At 37.8% G+C, this 22,733-nt stretch overlaps 1 protein-coding gene across 4 annotated transcripts in view; it reads right to left on the bottom strand.

The window, feature by feature from the left end:
* LOC127412590 (BCL-6 corepressor-like protein 1) overlaps positions 1-22,733 on the bottom strand; it is a 46,490-nt gene that overhangs the window by 2,388 nt on the left and 21,369 nt on the right. For 2 of the 4 annotated variants that reach the window (XM_051649062.1, XM_051649063.1), the window contains exons 4-11: positions 13,877-14,012; positions 12,258-12,710; positions 11,302-11,510; positions 8,075-8,341; positions 6,474-6,640; positions 5,912-6,057; positions 5,521-5,595; positions 46-208 (exon numbers count right to left, since the gene is read on the bottom strand). In XM_051649062.1, coding sequence (XP_051505022.1) covers positions 46-208; positions 5,521-5,595; positions 5,912-6,057; positions 6,474-6,640; positions 8,075-8,341; positions 11,302-11,510; positions 12,258-12,710; positions 13,877-14,012 — 1,616 coding nt within the window. The remainder of the gene's footprint in view (positions 1-45; positions 209-5,520; positions 5,596-5,911; positions 6,058-6,473; positions 6,641-8,074; positions 8,342-11,301; positions 11,511-12,257; positions 12,711-13,876; positions 14,013-22,733) is intronic. The other 2 variants (XM_051649065.1, XM_051649064.1) reach the window with 2 other exon arrangements.

Raw genomic sequence — 22,733 nt, 5'->3', positions numbered from 1 at the left:
GTATTAGAATAAATACTGCTGGTCAGCATTGCCAATGTCACTCACCCCTGCGATAATGATACTTGAACATGGTAGCAGAGTAGGAGGGGCTCAGAGGAGAACTCAAACAGAAGACAGTCTGTATCAGCATCTCTCTCTTTCACCTGCTCCCCACCTTCATCCTCAGGCTGAGACAATAGAAAGTCCCAGCAAGATTCCTGCTCTGTTTCTGTAATATAAAAAAAAGGTTGTAAAATTCCTTAAAACTAGGGCTGTCAATCAATTACATTTTTTAAATTGCATTAATTACAAGTAGAACTGTTGAAACTAATGCGGTAATGCGTGCGTTTAATTTAAAAGAGGATTAACGCATTCACCAATTTGGCATTAGATTCTGACATTTATTTATATTTATTTTATTATCCGTGTGAGTTCTGAACACTGGTTGGAATAGGGCGAAACCTTTGTGAAGTGTCAGGGGACATTACACTGATGTACACCGCAAACACACAAAAAACAGCGATTCCATGTTAATGATGAAAGGATGGAGAAACTGTATTTTTTTATACAAAACAAACCCAGATGGGACTTGTGATAAACAGCATTCACATGACCCTCTGGAGTTAAGTATCAGTATTTCCCTGGTGTCGTGTTGCATTTACAATACCATACAATTCGGATAAAGGACCATTATGTAGGCAGTGCTAGTGCACAGAGCAAAACAAGATGTTCTCTTTAGCGCCTTTTATGTGGAGTTCAAAGCAGCGTGAATCATATGACTGCGGCTTCACGATTGCTGTAGCAAAGTGGATAGCCACGATTAATATTGTGATGAATGAGAGAGATTTAATGCCCATTGCAATGAATACGCATCCTATAGGGTTAAGTTCTTTCAGTTAGTCAACGTCCCACTTACACTTTGGGAAATGTTTAATGTGACTTGAATTGGTGCTATTTTAGTACATTTCTGTCAATACACTTTTGAAGGCTTTGTTTGGAAAATGTTAATGAAACATTTTTGTCACATACCGTTTTCTTTTCTTTTCTATGAAGGAACTAAATGCATTTTGAGGAACTAAAAGGCACAGTCCAACTGAAACTGTTGCAGAGTATGAATAAAATCATTAGGTGATGTTATGTCTTAAGGCGCCTTTACGCTGGAGATGTGCATTACATCGTCCTACAAAGGCCTTTTAACAACAAACATGACGTGATTATGAGAGGCGAATCGCCAGCGAATGGCCCTTTCCCATAGAAAGCGATACGAATGTTCGTCGTTAGCACATTTACACCTTTTACACAGGTGGCGCTAATCGACAAGCAATTTCACCCCGGTACGGTAGGTGGCTCAATGCACCTTTGAGCTTGTCCGCCCTCCGCCCATCACTGTCACTGGTTGCAAGGGCGTATATTCCGGGGGGGATTGGGGGAGGTAACCCCTCCAATAATCAAAACAAGAAATTAACAACGCCCCCCCCCAATACTTATACCATGCTCAATGGAAACATATAAACGCTTCACACTGCAACCCCCTCAATGTTCAAGCCAAATCTATGCCCTTGACTGGGTGAGAAAAAATAACTACTTGACAAGTTTGCAAAACAATAAGAAAAACAAACCATTCTCTAGCGAGCAAGCAGATCGAAATATAAAACAGTCTGAGGGGTGATTAGAAAGACTTGAGTGTAAAAAAATAAAAAATAATAACGGTTAAAATACGTTTTCATTTGGAACAACACTGCTTATACGCAACTGCCACGCATACTGTACTTGTGTTAAATGCATTTGATTAAAATCACTGCGTAATGCACACTCATAATGACTGTTAAAACAAATCTTTGACTGTATCTTATTGCCATGTACATCTACTTGTGTTATATTTGCTTAAAACCCTGCATGTTACTAATTAAATGTGGTGAAATTTAAATTTAAAGAGTGCAAGCAATAAATCACAGATCTCACCCCACAAAACCCATCTTCAATCTGACCCATTATTAGACACTTTATAACAGTTACTGTCAGACAATGCTGTTAATGAGTATTAAAAATAGCGCAGCAATAACGATTTTGTTATTGCGATTCAAAGACACACAGAGTGCACTGCATGTCACAGTAATAGTATTGATATTATTGTTTGATGAAGAAAAACACTTAAGATCCATAAAGTTGTTTATTAAAAAAGTGATACAAAAGACAAAGATGGTGCGACGTATATTATATTAGAGAACTTGTGTAAGATTAAATGCAAAAGCAAAACAGTGCAGCAATATGAAATATATTATGAAGACAATCAACATAAGATCTGATCATTTTTAAAGCGGATGCAAGGCAGTGATGCAACAAAACCATTTACATGTTAAGAGAACCCATACAAGATTATTATTTTCAGTTTTTAAGGCATTTGATGCAAATTAACTACACATCATCACTGCTGGGTCAGGATTTCTTCCTTCCAGGATTTCTTACTTCAGCGTTTAATGTTGGTGGTCAAAACAGCTTTCTGTGCTTTAGTGCCACCTTTTGCTCTGGTTCTGATAACTGCAACGGCTTCTGACACGTGATCTGAAGCGTATATATTTTTGGTCAGGGCAAAAAAAAAAAAATTGACACACTCACCGTAAAAAAGCTTCGCTTTTTCGCCGCACGATTGGGCACTAATGTTTGCTCCAGGTGAGAATGGCTCGTTGGGAATCCATTGTTTCAAATGAAAATGTTGATCGCTGCGAGAAATCACGCTGAAAATTCACGTTTGGTGTACAAAGGACTTAAGGTTTGACTAAACTGATTGGTGTGAAAACTTGCTCAAGCACAGGTATGAACCAAGGAACTGCGCTTGAGTCTGTAAAAGGTGATTTGGGCATTGCGTCATGTGACCTGTGGTACAATTCATGTTTGAATGCAAATCATTTTGATTACAGTTTGAAAAACACACAACTGTTTGAAAAGAAAAAAGTATATATCGGCCACTATCAGCATGAATGTTGATTTTCGATACATGTTCCAAAACATGTTCCTGCATAAACCAATAAAACAGGCAACGTCGAGTCAAATGAACTCAAGAGTGTTTATGGTGCAAATGCTACCCTCTAGTGGACAACTATGTCACTAAATACTTGGATCACTTTCAGCTCAAATTAGAGGAAGCTTGGACAACAGACTGTCCTGACTTGATATTATACCACTTTCACAGAGCAGTTTAGAGGAAAGATTCTGATTTTTTTTGGGGCCGGATGTAGGTATGGGCAGGGATGGGCTGAGCCCACCCAAACGTGAGTCTTGCCCACCCAATCAAACATTTTAGAAACATGGTTTTAAATTAAAAATATATATATTTTTTCCAATTTGTGCATTGGTTAAAAGCAATATGGGGGTGGGCTGTAGACTGCCCAACCAATCACAAAACAGCACAGGAAATGTGTAGTGTTTTTCTATTTTTGTCATTGGCCGAAAGCAATGACACACTCAAGAAGCTTCTGCTGCTGCAATCCAGAGAGTCCGAGACGTTACGCGAGCAATAACGGTAATAAGAGATATTTTTGTGCAATGTATAGGTTTTTGTGCCCATATAGAAGCCTGGTGCTGTCTCAGTGTGCAGTGACCATGTGGCTGCTGTTAATGTATCACGGGCTCCCTCTTATCAAATATCTCCCTCTTCCTCCGCATAAGCTACCCAAAATCGCACTGCAGGTGTTCGTGAAGTACTGGACCTGAATTATAAAGTAGGTCTGTGTGGGATGGATTTTCAGACCCGCTACCGTGAGATTCTGTCCCACTCCTGTAAAAAAATATGAAATATTTTGTCCTGCTCCCACCTGCAACTGTCACGTTTTGTCACGCTCCCACCTGCAAAAGCCTGCAGGTAGTGGTCTGCGCAGATTTTTCAGTCCCGGTCCCCTAAGATTCTTTCCTGCTCCGGAATCAGGCTTTTTATTTTTTATTTTTTATAATTTCCACCCAGGAACAAAGAACAAAAAAAAAAAATGGAAAGAGAGAGAGAGAGAGAGAGAGAGAAAAAAAACCACACACTTTATCACTCTAACATTGCCAAATATCTGATTGACCTTTGGTTGGTTTCGAAGATTTGTTTGTACATTTCTTTAATTAAGCGTTAAAATCCATAGCACTTTCCACCGCATGGAGCACAAGGAAGAATTAGCCACCAACCCTGTGCCTGTAAATAGTTTTTTTTTTTTTGGTCTTGCATAATAGACGAATAACACGAATAACACTCTGTACCTTAAATACATTAAATACATTTCAGGAACATCTATTTTGTTATTTAGATATGTATATTTTGCGGGAGTCCCGCGAGTCATTTCTTTCTCCCGCTCCCACGCACACATCATCCTGCGCCGCACTCTGTTGTGCCAGTTCCCATTGATTCCACAGCCAATATTAGCTGATAGTACCGTACGTGATCATGATTCATAGCTGGATACAGAGTTTTGCGGGATGTGTGCTTCTGTTTCCCCTGTTGTTAATTTGGTGTCGTTGAGAGATGCTGTCTGTCTCCTCATGTCTTACATCTCTTTTATATACACATTTTTACAGTGCTGAGATAGTTTGTTGTTTATTGTTTGTCACTGCGCTTTAAACTACTCTGTTTGCCATGAATATAACCTTTGGTGCTTACATGGCATTTCTTTCCTTCCATCCATCCAAATTCCTGTGTTCCCTAAATTACTTTACACATATAGTTTCACTGGTAAAAATATCAATACCCTTTGCTACCCTACAAAGGCCATACTCATTAACTAACATTGAAACTGAGAAAAATGGCTTGAATTATTTTGATGTGGATTTTGTAGTTACTGCATTTTCACACAATGGTTACTCTGAATTTCAGCATATGAGACAAACTCGTCTGTCACCAGACAAATCATAAGAGACCTGTTTTCAGAACTCAATTTTGCGTTTTGCTTTTGTGGAGCAAGATCATTGCTTATTACATTCTGTCAAACAGAAAAGTCAAACAGAAAGAATCGTCATCATTTAATATTATATAACTACTTCTTTAAGCAGTTCCCATCTGTGTCAAATTTTAGGTTCTTAATCTTGATCTCTCCATTTAATATATTTCCTTTCACTCCATCCTTATTTTCCTCCATGATATTATTTCTCTCCATTCCATTCTTGCATTCGTGGGGACTCTGATTTGTCTTTGTAATTTGCTTTAAGACTGTAATTCTAATTACTCTGAAAGTGTAAAGTTGTCAGGGCCCACTTCAATCTTATGATTATACAAAATGTTTATCAGTTTATTTATTTCAGTATATTTTTTAATATGGGGAAAAAGTGTATAATATAGTTATACTGCACCTTATGATCTTGACAATTACACCATGTCACGCCAATTAAAGAAACTAAATTAGCAGTCTGAGTAACCCCCAATCCCACATGCCTACCTATAATATCCCCCAGCCCACCCTAGCATAGCTGTCAGGAGCCGGCCCTGTCTGTGTTTCAATTAAACTCAAATTTAAATCATATTTCAATAAACATGCATATAATACTATATACAATACTGCTACATGTTCTTACCGAACACAGAACTACTGTAGAAATCCCACTGTAGACTATCTTGGTCAGTTCGTCCCTCTATATCGGTGAAGTACTCTGCATTAAAACAAACACAAACACAGTTTCAATGCAAGAAATATATTAAACACACAGCTGTGGATCTCACGGAGATCATAAAAGTGAAGCTTTAGGAGAAAATCTTTCAGTATGTGGATGAAGCCAAGTCAAGATGAAGAGTTAATGAAGAAGAGTGTTAAAAGTGCAAACATAATTAAGAAATAGTATATTAAGAATGCTTAATAACATGCACAATAAAACAATATTTAGTGAATGCAGCTTATAGGGGTAAACAGGTTTATTAAAGCTGTCTGTAATGCTTTAAGTTCAGATGTTCAAAATGAAGCCCGTTTACCTTTGAGGAAAGTTTTCATTCCGGGACTCTGGGCGAGTTTAACTGCAGTCTGACCAGAGTAAGTTGCAAGTGTGGGATCTGCCCCGTGATTTAACAGCATCCAGACTGCTGCTAGATTATCGGCTGCAACTGCGTCATGAATAGGGCTGCAAAAGTTTGAAACATGAGTATAAAACAGAATTCACCAGATAAAATGTGTATATGACCTGCTAAGAGCATATCATTGTTAATGCTAATGGCTGCAATGATGAAGAGGGCACAATGGTAAGAGGAAGAATAGTCTGATATGGGTGGGTGGATGTGTATAATATTTTTTTGTACAGTCTGATAATACTTTTCTAAAAACACCTCTCCCAAATTGAATGTGCCCATTAGCTACTCAGCACCAAATTGTGTCATTATACAACAGCCAAAGTTCTCTTTGGGAATGAACACAACTTCATGGCAGTATATGTACTGTGTAACTAGCTACTGCAATAATGAATATTTCAAATAATTACTTTCTTACTCTGATATAAGTGAGTGCCCTTAATTATGTCCTCACTGTAAGCTCACTGCTTACCGTGTTCCATCTTGTGCACTGCAGTTAACATCTGCGCCATGTTTTAGCAGCACCTCTACGATGTGAGTCCAGCCACGTGCACAGGCCTCGTGCAGTGCCGTGTAACCTGCGTTGTCACGGCGGTTCACCTCTCGCACATCCTTTTCCAAGCAATATAAAACTACCTCCTAAAAAATTAAACATTAGTAAGCAATTAACCAAACAGCCAATATCATGCATACCAAAATTGGCAGAGTATGGAATGATTGCTTACGGGTCAAGATACAATGACAACTGATCCTTTTCTAAGCGCCTCCTTAAAAATGTTACTAACCAGTTGTACCGTAAGTCCAGTGTGTTTGGATAGTTTTAAACAGAATTTTAACTAAATCATTCACAAATATGTTCAAATGTTGTAATAGTTATAATAGTGAGTGACACATGGTGTCAGCTCTCATTTTCAAATTAACCTGTATAACATCAGTAAAACACCAACACTGCTGCAAGGTAAAATAAAATAAATTTTTTTTTACATGAATTTACATATTGATTCAGGTCATAATAGAGGCAACCATGCCACTATTATAGTAAAAAGTTAACAGTGCCACAGGCTCTGTATACACCTGGAATTTAAATTCATTTTGAGCAATCCATTTGAAACGGGACGACGCAAACGGGAGGTGTAAACAGGGTCCAAAACATTTCGAGATTGGTCCACTTCAAAAACACATTTACGTTTACATTACATTTGACTACACTGGGCTCGTAGTGTAAATGCTCGTCCGCTCAAATGCCTTCAAATAGCAGCGAAGCACCGCCTTGTTTTAAGGTTTGTAACGTTACGTTATCATGCCAACGACGTTGTAAAACTGGATTTAACTTCACAAATATAAGGTTAGTAAGCGATTTTATCACACTAAAATCATGTTAACACACATACTGTTTACATCTCATGGCTATACTTTTAAAACAGTGAGTATTTTAACATTTACAGATTGGCCCCTTTCACTTCCATTGTAAGTGCCTCACTGGAACCAAACCACAAGTCAAAATACATTTTTGTAGTAAACAACATTATGCCACAAATGCTGAGCTCAACTTGTATTGAAACCCAGGTGTATATAGGGTTATGAGTAAGAGATGTTAACAGTTCTGTTCACTATCATTATCAGTTGTAATTGCTATCAAATAAGGCTTCTCTCCTTTGAGTTGACTGTGATAAGCGTTTACTTAATTGTTATGCTTAATAAACGATACTGCTACTATTGATACTTCAAAGAAAAACAGCAGATAAAAATCCTTTGCAATGCACACCTCATTCTAGTCCACGTAAGAATAACATAATTTACATTTTTACCACTTTATAAGCACATTTTACTGAAAACTGCATCGCTCAACTATCTCCAATTCATTTTTATAGGATGTTCTGTAAAGCTTGTATGAGCAAGCAACAGTTACCATGGGAGGGGGTGGTGCTTAGCGAAGGGTCAATCAAAATTAACAAATTGTAACCATACGACAATAATTGCATATACTATAAACATTCATATCTTAAAGTATTAACATTACAATATCAGCATGACTGACATTGTCTACAAACAAAAGAGATGAGAATGCTCTACCTGGTAACCTAATCTAGCAGCTCTCTGTAACAGTGTCTCTCCTGCATTCTTATTCACGATCAGTCGACGAACTTCAGGAGGCACTGGGCGGCTTGGAGTAGATTCAAGGATTCCTGATTTCACGGATGTTCCTTTTTTACCAGACAGTGGGGAGCTTGACTGCTTGGGTGAAGTGTTAGGTATTGGGGTTTTCTTGGCAACAGGACCATCCTCATCTGGTATGAGGGTCCCTGTGTGTTTGCCCAAGCTAGTTCTCTTAGACTTGAGCTGAAATAAAAACATAAAGACAAAAAGAGAGTCATGCACGAGGGATGTGACATTGAGAGGACAGCAACTGTTCCGTGACCCTGCCTAATAGAAACAGCTGTTGTAAGAAAGTGCTATGTAGTGACTCAAAATTCCACATGGGGGCAGCGTACGACTAACTGGGGGAAAAATGGGAACAAATGTCTTTACCTGGTCCTTTCAAACACAATTTTGCCATTAAACCCCATGAAATCAGAAGTGGACTTCTGAGGATTTTTGTCATTCTCTATACCTTTTAAGCCATCTATATGTTGGTGTACTACTAAAAGTTTACCAAATCAGCCTTTAGATATGGTTTGGTTCAGCTATGAAATTGGATATCAGAAGACTACAAAGGACAGTTTGGACTGCTGAGAGGATTATTGGTTGCCTCCTGCGCCCCCCCCATAACTATACACTTCCAGAGTGAGGAAAAAGGCTGGAAAAATTACTCTGGACCCCACTCACCCTGCCCACTACCTTTTTGAACTGTTGCTTTCTGGCCGAAGCTTAGTCTTTTTATATTTATCCAACACATCCAACCTCTTCTGCCATTACATTCCCTTGCGCTGTATATAACCAATTTGTATTTAAATTTGCACTACGTATGTGTATGTATGTGTGTGTATGTATGTGTGTGTATATATATATATATATATATATATATATATATATATATATATATATATATATATATATATGTGTGTATATGTATGTATGTATATATGTGTGTACATATATGTATATGTATGTTTATGTATGTATGTATGTGTGTTTCTGTGTGTATATATATATATATATATATATATATATATATATATATATATGTCTATTGTGTATTCTATATATATATACTTTATTTTCTTTTCAATATTTATTTATTTTTTATTCAATTTTTAAATATTTTTTAAAAGTCTTGTTGCTGTTTTGTATTGTTGTGTACTGGAAGCTCCTGTCACCAAGACAAATTCCTTGTATGTGTAAGCATACTTGGCAATAAAGCTGATTCTGATTCTGATTAAAATACAGTGGCAAGAAAAAGTATGTGAACCCTTTGGAATTAGCTTGTTTTCTTCATTAATTGGTCATAAAATGTAATCTCATCTTTATCAAAAGTCACAAGTATAGACAAACACAATTTGCTTAAGCTAACACCAAGCTGAACACATCCCGTTAAACATTCACAGTGATGTGGAAAAAGTAATTGAACCCTTGGATTTCATAACAGGTCGATCCTCCTTTGGCAACAAACACCTCAACCAAGCATTTCCCGTAGCTGCAGATTAGACCTGCATAACATTCAGAAAGATTTTGGACCATTCTTCCTTACAGAACTGCTTCAGCTCAGCCATATTCTTAGGATGTCTGGTGTGAATGGGTCTTGAGGTCATTCCACAGCATCTCTATTGGGTTAAGGTCTGGGTTCTGACTGGGCCACTCCAAAAGGTGGATTTTTTATTTTATTTTAAGCCATTCTGTAGTGGATTTACTTCAATGTTTAGGGTCATTGTCCTGCAGCATCACCCAACTTCTACTGAGCTTCAGCCCGCACACAGCCAGCCTGACATTATCCTGTAGGATATCTTAATAAACATGGGAATTAATTTTCCCCTCGATGATGGCAAGCATTCCAGGCCCCGAAGCAGCAAAGCAGCCCCAAATCATGATGCTCCCACCACCGTACTTCATCGTTGGGATGATGTTTTCATGTTGATATGCAGTGCCATTTTTACGCCATACGTAGTGCTGCTGTGTGTTCTTCCCAAACAATTCAACCTGAGTTTCATCAGTCCACAAAACTTTTTCCCAGTAGCATTGTGGAATTTCAAGGTGGTCTTTGGCAAACTTCAGGTGCACAGTAATGTTTTTGTTGGAAAGCAGCAGCTTCCTTCGTGGTGTCCTGCCATGGACACAATGCCTGTTTCATGTTTTCTGTATATTAGACTCCTGAACAGAGATGATAACCATTTCCAATGATTCCTTCAAATCTTAGCTGTCACTCTAGGGTTCTTTTTTAACTCATTGAGCATTCTGCAGCGTGCCTTTTAGTCATCTTGGCTGGATGGCCACTTCTAGGGAGAGTAGCCACAGAATTAAATTGTCTCCATTTATAGACAGTTTGTCTGACTGGACAGATGAATATCTAAGCTCTTCGAGATAACTTTGTAACCCCTTCCAGCTTTATGCAAAGCAACAATTCTTGATCACAGGTCTTCTGAGATCTCTTTTTTGCGAGTCATGGTCCACGTCTGAAGATGCGTCTTCTGAATAGCAAATTCAAATTGTTTGAGTGCTTTTTATAAGTCAAAGTAGCTCTAACCCACACCTCCAATCTCATTTCATTAATTGAATGCCAGGTTTGCTAACACGTGACTCTAATTAGCATTTGTTGACATAATTAACCTAGGAGTTCATTTACTTTTCCCAAACTATACTGTGAATGTTTGAATTATGTATTTAATATGTACAAGAACTATACAATATTTTGTGTGTTATTAATTAAAACAGATTGTGTTTGTTCATTATCGTAACTTAGATGAAGACCAGATTTTACGACAAATTTATACATAATGCAGGTAATTCCAAAGGGTTCACATACTTTTTCTTGCCACGGTATGCAGACTCTCTGTAAAAATACTGATGACTCATTTTACACTTCACAGATTTGTGTCCAATAAAATGCTCTCTACAATGAGAATGCCCCTCCACCTAATATCACCTGCCACTGACTAGCAAGTGGCAAATCATAGTTCATGGCTGTGAAGTCAAAAATACAACTATCTATTTAAAAATAAAAGGGACAATTTCTTTCAATACATCCTGCCCAAACTTTTTGTTTTCTATAGAAAATATGTCAGCACAGAAAAGAAAACAGGGCATTTCAAGCCATTTCATTGGCTCATCAACATTTTTTGAAAGTTTGCAAAGATGCTTTGGCTAACCTTTTTCTGATCATCTGCATCACATAAGTGTTTACTTTTAAACTTCCTCTTCCCAGAGGGTTTGTCGTTAAGCAGTGGGGCGGGAGGACTCTCTTGAGGTAGTGTCGAGCCCGAGCGTGTGAACAGTGTCCGCCTAGGGCTGATGTCAGGGCTGGGCACTCCACTGGTCAGCGTGGCACTGAGACAAGGGTACATGCCCATCTTCTCATCTGCAACAGCATACACTGACTTCTTAATTATTATTTCAAGCCAAACCTTCTTATTACATAATTCCTAAAACAGCATGAATGGATGTATTAACAGATGGATGGATAGCTCCAGAGTCGTCATCTTACAACCGACTAGGCAACTGGTAAGGTTCACTAATATATCTTGATTTTTTTCTAAGATTTTTTTTAAAGTTTTTATATTTTTAGTGGTGGTGTTTTAATTAGTGTGATCCTGCCTAAGCTGTTAGACAGTTTACATGGTAAAACCCATGGAAAAGTGTGATATTTCATTGCCCCTATTTCAATGATTTTTTGCATGTCATTTAAAAAAATCTTTTACAGCTGGCCAGTGACTGGGAGCCATTTGCAGGATGGCTTTACAGCACCTTCAAGAATTGTAATCAAATTGTTCTAATAAAAATGCTATTCATTTAAAAAAAAAAAATTGATCTAGCTGTTTTTTTAACTCAAGAATGTGTCTTATTTAAACGGCCCTTAGAAAGGTGCCTGATCTTGGTCACGTGATTTTGATCATATGTAGTTTTGCACATGCCTAATTGTAATAAGTACACTGCAAACTGCTTTGGATAAAAATCACTTGCTAAATAACCATGACAGGCCTACAAAGATAGATATTGGTCCTCAAAGGGAAATTTAGATTTAGACTAAATATCAAGACAAGGCAAAGAAATTATGTAATGATGATCTCAGCAAAATGTTCACCAAGCCTCAGACATCTTTACTCACTAGTGGCCTCACCATCTTCCACACCCAGCTTCTCCTCTCCATCTGCCACCTTATCCTTCTCTGTGATGTATTCCCCATTCTGATATTTACGATTCTTGCAGCGTTTCCTTTTCTTTATTGAGGAGGTGTCTCCACCCTCACTGAGCCTATCCTTATCTGCATCCACCTCTTCAGGAAGAGGATTGATCCGAGGCCTACCGCGCGGTCGGCGGATTGGCACAGGGGGTGGTGGGGTGGGCGGTGGTGTAGGTTGGGGACCGAGAGGGGGAGGAGTAGGTGGAGCAGCGAAGCTCCAGTCTCGGAGCAAAGCTTCATCGGTCCTTCTACGCCCTCGCCTCAGCCGTGGAGAGGCCTCCTCCTGGGAGACTGATTCCTTACAAGGCCAACCTGGGCTGCTGAGAGAGCTTGAGTCTCTCTCAACCTGAGGATTTCTGCATGGACTGCTCTCAGAATCTGTAGGGAACATGGGTGACATAACAAACACTGAGATATTGTGTAAAAAAGTTATTCGATTACAAGTGACAAAGAAGCAACAGTATCTTTTAAAAGGAGAAGTATGTTATGTCTGTACATCACCAAATTAAATTGCAAAATTACTTTATTACTATGTTCGGAAAGGCATACTACCATACTACTCTAACTATTTCTGCCATATGTGTCACGGTTCCCACACTTTTTGACCAATTACTTTCCATATTTCAACATTTTTAGCCAATGAAATACTTTAGAAGAGAGCATAACTGCAAATGTCCATGACTTTCTAGGATTTAACAAATTTCCATGACTTTTCCAAGCCTTTTTAAAATGTAAAAAATTAGGCCATAATATTTGCAGGTTGTACCCTGATCTATATACTACAGAAATAGTAAGAGTGATAGTATGATGTTCCAAGTGATAATATGCTAGTCCTTCCGCAAACTCAATATTTCTCTGTCGGGCTGGTTAAGATGCTCAAACAGAGCCATGGTTCGATAAGAGCTATGGTGTTTACACTTTTCAGGGAACTCAATATACAGTACTGTGCAAAAGTTTTAGGCACTTGTGAAAAATGTTGCATAGTGAAGATGTCTTCAAAAATAATGACATATATATTTTTAATTTATCAATTAACATCATACAAAGTCCAGTAAACATAAAAAAGCTAAATCAATATTTGGTGTGACCACCTTTGCCTTGTGGTCAGCACCAACAACAGCACCAATTCTCCTAGGTACACCTGGACACTGTTTTTCTTGGTTGTTGGGAGATAGGATGTTCCAAGCAGAATTCGCCACAGTTCATCTATCTATTTAGGCTTAATTGCTTCTGTCTTTTTATGTAATCTCAGACTGACACGATGTTCAGTGGGGGGCTTTGTGGGGGCCATGACATCTGTTGCAGGGCTCCCTGTTCTTCTATTCTAATCTTTTCTATTTCCAAAAGTAATGTTTGGGAGTCTAACATTTATATTTCCTATTGACACACTAAAGCTGATGATATAAATAACCATCTTAAGACAAATGCTTTAGTGAAACATCTTATGTGCCTAAGACTTTTGTACAGTACTGTGTGTATATATATATATATATATAAACATTGAAATTACACACTTCACCTTGAAGTACAAGCTGGGTCAGTACCTATTTTGTTTGAGACAGAGTGCTCCATATTAGCTGGACTGCTTTTCCCTTTGCGAGTCTTTCCCCCTACTTTGGGGGCTGGGTCTGTTCCATCTTTCAGCATACTTTTTCCCAATGCAGGCAATGTGTCTTTCTTCTGATGAAGTACAACACATTGTAACTTGGACAAACTCATAAAGGAACATTTTGTCTTTTAATTTACACATACATATTTGTGGTTAAGATTAATGGCTAGATAAACAAAGCAAAATTCACAGGAAAATCTCATTTTCTATAATCCCATCACCAGCTCATATTCCTAATGCCATCATCTCTCACCAAGCGGTATCACAGGGCCCGGACTCACGCAGCTCATTTGCACAGCAACCACGTCACTAGGCTACTCCCACAGTAATGGCATGTAAACTATTTGAATTTCCCACTAGAATACCGAAAAATTTTCTATGATGTAGAACTGTGCAGGTCTAAATTCTGGAAAACAACATGATCAGGGGTGGTGCACCGCTGAGAAAAAGACAGAATTGTGCAAAAAAACAAAAAAGTGCTTTATGAGTGGGGTTATGATTACAGGCTTTCAGCAAAATCTAAAAACTAAACCAGTTATGAGGCATAAACAATTCATTCATTCATCATAAACATAAAAAAATATCAAATCAATTGTTTTGGTCAACAAATATTATAGTTTAAATTGTATAAATGTATGATATTTAAAACACATTGACAACCTGCTGCAACAAAAATGAGACAGGATGCACTTTGAAACTTTATGGTAAAATTTTGCATTCAAAATATACAGCAGTTGACCCTTGCCGTAATGTATGCCAGTATGATTTCATAATGATAGCCAAAAGTTATAACAAAAAATATAATGATAGTGAAAATTTACTTTCTAAGATAGAATTAACAAACATAATTCCAATTTAAGACATTTTGAACTTAATGCTTGAAACCGACATACAAAACTTCTGCTAGAAAGAAAAAAAGCATCTGCACAAAAAGGACTTTTGTCTCTTAATCGAATTGTTATGGAGATATAGCCCTTGTAACAACTTTACCATGTGACAACTAGCCCAAGTCTCCCATCTATTTTTATTTAAGTATAGCCAAGACTTAAAGGATAGCTCACCCAAAATGAAAATGCTCTCATCATTTACTCATCCTCATGCCATTCCTGATGTGTATAACTTTCTTTCTTCTGCTAGCGATCATGATTTCAAGCTCGATTACACTTCCTATAGCGCTATCTAGCGCACTGTGCATGTGTCAAGCACTAGGAAGTGTAGTCACGCTTGAAATCATGATTGCCAAGGAGACTGCTGTCAAGATGTACAGTGAAAAAAGAGTTACACTTTGGTCTGGTCTCACCCAAAACCAACTGGACCGCTTCAGAAGACATTGATTAAACAACTTGAGTCTGATGGATTATTTTTATGCTGACTTTACCTCCTTTGTGGAGCAAAGGCCTGATCACCATTCACCTGCACTGTATGGACCTACAGAGCTGAGATTTTCTTCTAAAAATCTTTGTTTGTGTTCTGTAGAAGGAAGTCATACACATCTGGGATGGCATGAGGGTGAATTAATGATGAGAGAATGTTTGGGTGAACTAACTCTTTAAACATTATGGGTTCTGTTTTCGTGAGTGCACAAAGTGCAGCGCTACGTGCAAAGACAGTGCGCTACGTCTTATAACATTTTTGTGAGAGAGCTAATTCTAAGCACAATTTTCATGCCAGTGCAAAACGCAAGTTGCCTTGAGTGGGAGTGTTTGCGCTATCTGTGGGTGCATCGTATGTTAATGAAGTGGCGCAAAGTGCAATTTGTTATTTTCCTGAGAAATAGGTCTAAGACCTAACCTATGCACTCAGAAAGTTTAAAAACATGTCTGTTTTCAGTGCAAATTCTAAAATTAGTTCCTTCATTTGCAGTTTGGAGATTCCACCAACGGGTGCTAATAAAGTTCATGTCCAAACTCTGAAAATATAGTGAAACATTAAATTATGTCCATGACGATCATGGACATAATATAACGATCATTGTTATAGCCATTTTATGAAACAAATATTTATGAGATTTGTGTTAAACTATCTTAAGATCATGGTTTATTTGATTGTTTTCGTTAGTATTATCATTATTATTAAGGGCCAAGCACCGAAGGTGCTTAGGCACCTATTGTATCCTTTAGTATTATTATTATTATTATTCTGGCTGGGAGTCTATGGCAGCCCTATGAACCGTACATAGGAAAATGATGACAATTGGCACACTGATAGTGGTGATCATGAATAGCCACCTTAACAAATTTGGGGTCTCTCGGACATACTCTATAGTGCCACCACCATGTCAAAAATTTACTTTTCATTTGTGTGTATCTTTTGAACCGTTTGGTCTAGAAAAAAAATTATTTCTGAGATTGAGGATTGAGAAACATTGCATACTGTGTTTGACTTTAAAATTATTTTTGCATCTGATTACTCTCCTCCTGATTATTCAAATGGACCCCTACACATTAGAATTCCTCCCATTAAAGTAGCCGCCATCTTGGATTATGATGTTTATTGTTTTTTCACTACTATTCCTTCAAACATTACCCAATTCTGCAAAGCAAGGTCTCAAAATACTCTCCAGATGGAGCCACACAGATTGAATACATAAGCATTTTGATTTTTGCCTTTGTTTAAAAGTTACGGCATTGCAAAATGAATGAGGTTGATGTAAATATGAGGCTATATCTCCGCAATGGTTTGTCTTCTCGAAATGAAACTCGGTATGCTTCATGAGGCCCATGATCTGAGGGCACATGTAAAGGTTGGTTGCAGTGCCACCTATAGGTCAAGAAATCGGAAAATTGCTGTTTTTGCCCATAACTTTTTAACTGTATGTCCAAAAATTGGGTGGGATTGGTGTCTGTGGATTCCTTGGGTCATATCAGTTTTTCCCATATCTGCCATACTGACTCTCCACCATTTTGAAATGCATTAAAAAATTATATATCTTTTTAATACATTGTTGGATTTCAAAGAAAATTGGTATGCCAAATCGACATCATGTCCTAATGCTACTTCAGCAGTTTAGAAACAGCGCCACCTATAGTTCAAAAGATAACCCAAACTCAGTGTGTTAAAGCACTGGTTTATAGATGCAAGGGTCTTGGGTTTGAGAGTGTTCTAGAGGTCTTTGTGTTGTGCTACTTGAATAAGAGTTTATCACAGATTGTTTCTTCTTGTAGGTATATTTTTGTTCATCATCTTATCATTGTTCTTCTGATATATATTGAAGTGAAATGTCTATTGAAATTATTGTTGGTATGAATTGGAAAAATTGGTATGCATCATCAAAATCATGTCCTGATGATACCTGAACAGTTTAGAGACAGCGCTACCTATAGTTAAAAAGATAATCCATGCTTGTGTGTTGACTCTAAACTCGGCATGTCTCTTTGCCATGGCTGGGATGTGGCAACTGTGTGGCACACAGGTTAGATTGTTGGATTCTGGCTCTAAAGGTTGTGAGTTTAAGTCCAGCAAAGAATGATTTACAATGTTTTGTACTTCTGTTGACCTCTTTGTCTCCATGTTAAGCTTGAAACTATGTAGACTGTCCTATATTGTATAATTTGATTTTGAATTCCTGCTTGAATTCAAAACCACTTAGCATTAAAAATCAAGGTATTCTCGGCTATCCTTTTGTAATCTTGGCTTGCAAGGTGTCTTTGGCATTGTGTCAACAGGGTGGCCCAGTGGTTAAAACATTGGGTTATGGCTTAAATGATTATGAGTTCAAATCCAGCAAAGTATGGTTTTAAAAATTGTGCTTCTGTTGAACTCTGAGTCTTCCTGTTATGCTTAGTACTATGTAGGCTGGACTACACTGCATAATTCCTGCTTGCATAATTCCTGCTTGAATTCAAATCCACTTGACTGTAAAAAAAAATAAAAAATTATTATTATTATTGTTCATCTGATATATATGTTTAGTTAAAAACTTTTATATATCTTTTGAATGCATTGTTGAATTTAAAAGAAAATTGTTATGCATTATCGACAACATATCCTGAGTATACCTGAACTGTTTGGAGACAGTGCCACCTATTGCTAAAACAATAGCCCACACTTGTGAGCTGAATCTAAAATCGGCATGTCTCTTTACCATGGCTAGGCTAAGTGGCACACTGTGTAAGGTTCTTGACTATAATTCAAGTGTAGTGGGTTCAATCCTTAGTAAATCATGCATTAGAAATGTCTGTAGTTCTGGAGATTTTCATTTTGTGCTTCCTAAATTGTTGCTGTGCTTTTCCCCAGTCAATTTTGAGTTTGATATTTGATGAAAAGTCAAATAAATATGACATTTTATTGGCGACTGCTGTGCATGTCTGTAAAAAGACTTCTTAGCTTAGTCTGTTTCTTGGTGGCTGTTAGCCCAGCTAACGTTAATGTGAAGTTAACGAGGTTAATGTGAAAATGGACTTGAGGCTGAATCTCGGAAATGCTTTGTCCTATCGAAACCAAATTTGGTATGCTTCATCAGGACCATGATCCAAGGTAACCTGCGAAGTTTGGTGACGGCGCCTCCTATAGGTCAACAAATGTCTTTTTTGTCCGTAACTTTTGAACTGTTTGTCCTAAAATTATGAGTTTTGTGCCTTTGGATTCTTTGTCATGAGGATTTCAACTATATTTTTCCAATATCAGCCATCTAACCTCTCCGCCATTTTGAATTTTATGAAAAGTAATGTATATTTAAAATGCTTTTTCTGATTTGAATGAAAATTGGAAGGGGTATTTGACATCATGTCCTGAGGGTACCTAAGCAGTTTGGAGACAGTGCCAAATAGTGGTCAAAATGCTTAGTAAATTTAATTCTATAATTAAGAATTATTCTAATTCTTCTGAAATTAGAAGAGATACATTTCTAAATGTATTTATTATTATTTATTTTTTTATTTAAAACCTTCTGCTCTTAGCTTGTAATGTATCTTTGGCACTTAGAGCTGTGTCAACTGAATGGCCCCATGGTTAATGCATTGGAACATAAGTCAAAAGGTTGTGAGTTTGAGTCCAGAAACAAGTAGTTTTCAAATTTGTATTTCTGTTGATCTCTGAGTCTTCATATGTACTTACTACAATGCAGACTGTACTTTATTGCATAATTCCTGCTTCAATTAATACAAAATATTCTGTCAAATTTTCCAACATCAGCCATATAACCAGCCATTTATGAAAAAGTAATGTATATTTTAAACGCTTTGTCCGATTTTAATGAAAATTGGAAGGGGTCTTTGACATCATGACCTGAGGGTACCTAAGCAATTTGGAGGCAGCACCACATAGTGGTCAAATGCTAAGTCAATTTAAACAACTTTTATTGCATCATTACTTCCTTATTCTAAGTCTTCCAAAATTGGCACAAATACATTTCTAAATGTATTTATTTGATTATATATTTTTTTATTTACAGCCTGCTTCTCTCAGCTTGCAATATCTATTTGGCACTCTTGAGCAGTGTCAACTTAATGGTCAAGTGGTTAACATACTGGCATGCAGGTTAAAATGTTGTGAGTTTGAGTCCAGCAAAGAACAGTTTTGAAATTTGTACTTCTGTTGATATCTGAGTTTTCATATTGTTCTTACTACAATGCAGCTGTACTTTATTGCATAATCCCTGCTTCAATTTAAAAAAAAAAAAAAAACTAAGCTGTAACGATTTTCTCAGAAATAGTTATATACTCTCAACCAAGAATGACTCTTTTATTTTATTTTTTTTTTATCCCCTTTTCTGCCAATTTGGACTGCCCAATTCCCACTACTTAGTAGGTCCTTGTGGTTGCGCAGTTACTCACCTCAATCCGGGTGGCAGAGGACAAGTCTCAGTTGCCTCCGCTTCTGAGACAGTCAATCCACACATCTTATCTCATGGCTCACTGTGCATGACACCGCGGAGTCACACAGCACATGGAGGCTCATGCTACTCTCTGCGATCCACGCACAACTTACCACGAACCTCACTGAGAGCAAGAACCCCTAATCGCGACCACGAGGAGGTTATCCCATGATTTTCTCCCCTTTTTCTCCCAATTTGGAATGTCCAATTCCCAATTTGCTCTAAGTCCTCATGGTGGCATAGTGACTCGCCTCAATCCAGGTGGCGGAGGATTAATCTCAGCTGCCTCCGCCTCTGAGACCATCAACCCACGCATCTTATCATGTGGCTCTTTGAGCGCATTACCACAGAGACGCAGTGTGTGTGAAGGCCCACGCCATCCACCACAGCATCTACGCACAACTAACCACGCGCCCCACAGAGAGCGAACCACATTATAGCGATCACAAGGAGGTTACCCCGTGTGACTCTACCCTCCCTAGCAACCGGTTGCTTAGGATATCTGGCTGGAGTCACTCAGAAAACCCTGGATTTGAACTCACAACTCCAGGGGTGGTAGTCAGCGTCAATACTTGCTGAGCTACCCAGGCCCACAAAAATGCCTCTTTGACATCAGACTTGTCGATTGTGAGGCACAGCAGTTAGAGCTCTGGGCTTCAGTTCAAAGGACTGGGTGTACTCCAGTTCAATACCCGCTTCAGCTGGTATAAACGTTGTGACTCTGTTAAGCCAGAGCTCTTTACCATGTGCTTACAGAATGGCTTTAGGGCTTGGCCCCGACCATTGCAGCTATATTTATTATTATTATTCCTCCCCAATGGGAGTCTACTGCAGCCCATGGAACCGTACACAGGAAAATGATGAAATTTGGCACACTGATAGGAGTGGTCATGAATAGCCCCCATACAAAATTTGGGGTCTCTAAAGCATACTCTACAGCGACACCACCATGTCAAAAATTCACTTTTCTTTTGGGCGTATCTTTTAAACTGTTTGTCCTAAAGACACAATTCTGGTTTTGTCTGATTACTCTCCTCTTGATGATTCCACAGGACACCTTACATTAATACTCTGCCATTACAGTGGCTGCCATCTTGGATTATGTCATTCATCATTTTTTCATTTCTGCTCCTTCAAACTTTGCCTGATTTGCACACAAAATGGCTTAAAATAATCTCCAGACTGAGCCACACCGAATGAATTAAACAGAAGTTTGATATTTGACTTTTTTTAAAAGTTATGCAAACACATATTTAACAAGGTGGCTGTGAAAACGGATTTGAGGCTGTATCTCGGCAACGATGTGTCCTATCAAAACGATGCCTGATGAGGACCATGGTCTGTGGGCATATGGAGAGTTTCGTGACAGCGCCACCTATGGGTCAAGAATTGTGAAAAAAAAAATGTTGCCCATAACTTTTAAACCATATGTCCTAAAATCATGAGGTGCCTGTGGATTCCTTAGGTCATGCGGATTTCAACTATACCAGTTTTTCCCATATCAGCCATACTGCCTCTCCACCATATTGAGAGATATATATATATATAAAAAAAAAATGATATATCTTTTAAATACATTGTCAGATTTCAAAAAAAATTGGTATGCATCATCGACATCATGTCCTGATGATACTTTAGTTTGAGATAATGCCACCTACAGTTCAAAAGATAACCTAAACTTGAGTGCTGACTTTAACTTTAACTGACTTTAACAGAAAGTCTCTTTGCCTCTCCATAGGCATGTCAGTTGAATGGCTCAGTGTTTTGAAGCACTGGTTTATTGTTCAAGAGGTCATGGGTTCGAATACCCATCTCTGCAAGTCATTCTGTAGTTCTGGTGATTTTTGTATTGTGCTTAATGAAAGGTTGCTGGGCTGTTCTACAATGAAATTCTGAATTTAATCTCTGTTGAAAATATACATGAAAACAAAGTTGATCACATTGACTGTTTTGCTTGGCTGTAAAAAAAACTTTTTAGCATAGTATGTTCCAGTGTTAGAGCCATGAAATATCAAACAGAAGATTCACAGTTTGATCATCAGAGAGTCATGCATTAGAAATGTGAGTAGTTCTGGAGATTTTTGTTTTGTGCTTACTGAATGGAGGCTGCGCTTTTCCCCAATCAAATGTTGATTTGTATCTTTGTTTAAAAGTTACAGGAATATAAATTTGATCATGATAACAGCTGTGCTCTACTGTGATTCCTCTAAGCTTGGTAGTTCCTTTTGTTGAAACACAAAGTTGTGGCTGTGTGGTGCATTGGATATCATACTGAACTGTGAAACAAAAAGACATAGGTTCAAATTCATCATTGGACAATGTGACCTGTGCTTGCTCTATGAGATGTTTGGGTTGTGTTCAGTGTTTTGCAATGGTTGTCATGCTGGTACTTGGCTATGTAATTGCTGCTTGCAGCTATATTTCAATTATTATGTTTATATTGACAATTGTATTTACAATCTAATTTGTATTGGTTCTTTTCCACCTGTTGTCATAGAGTGATTTTTAAGTCACTGGAAGAACCTGGAGAGAGTAAAATGTCAAATTAGTTTTTTTAGTTTAGTTTGAAGTGAATTTTGAATTTAGAAATATTTTGGTTCAATTTTTTTGAGTTTCATTAAATTCATTTTTCAAAATCAAAATGTAGAAGAGAAGTGCATGCCGATACAATCATTGATAATAGTATCCATTGTGTGTCAGTGGATGAAGATGATTAATAATACTTACATTCTCTATAAATCCTGAACCACATTTTTCATGTGTATAAAAAAGCATGTCACTGTCATAAAAATATGCCTGACTTACAACAAGAATGCAGTTCATGCAAAAAAGAGGCAATTTCACCAAACCCATTTGCGCCTAGACTTAGCACATGCTAGCACGAAAATACCAAACTTCATGGCCATCCCCTCTGACTTTGCGCTTATGACTCATTGCATAGGGCTGCGCTCGTGCTCTTAAAATAGGGCCCTATATG

The sequence above is a fragment of the Myxocyprinus asiaticus genome, chromosome 22, assembly GCF_019703515.2.
Source record: "Myxocyprinus asiaticus isolate MX2 ecotype Aquarium Trade chromosome 22, UBuf_Myxa_2, whole genome shotgun sequence".
Classification (NCBI taxonomy): Eukaryota; Metazoa; Chordata; class Actinopteri; order Cypriniformes; family Catostomidae; genus Myxocyprinus; species Myxocyprinus asiaticus.
The sequence above is the reverse complement of the archived record's forward strand: the minus strand, read 5'-3'. Positions and strand labels throughout refer to the sequence as shown.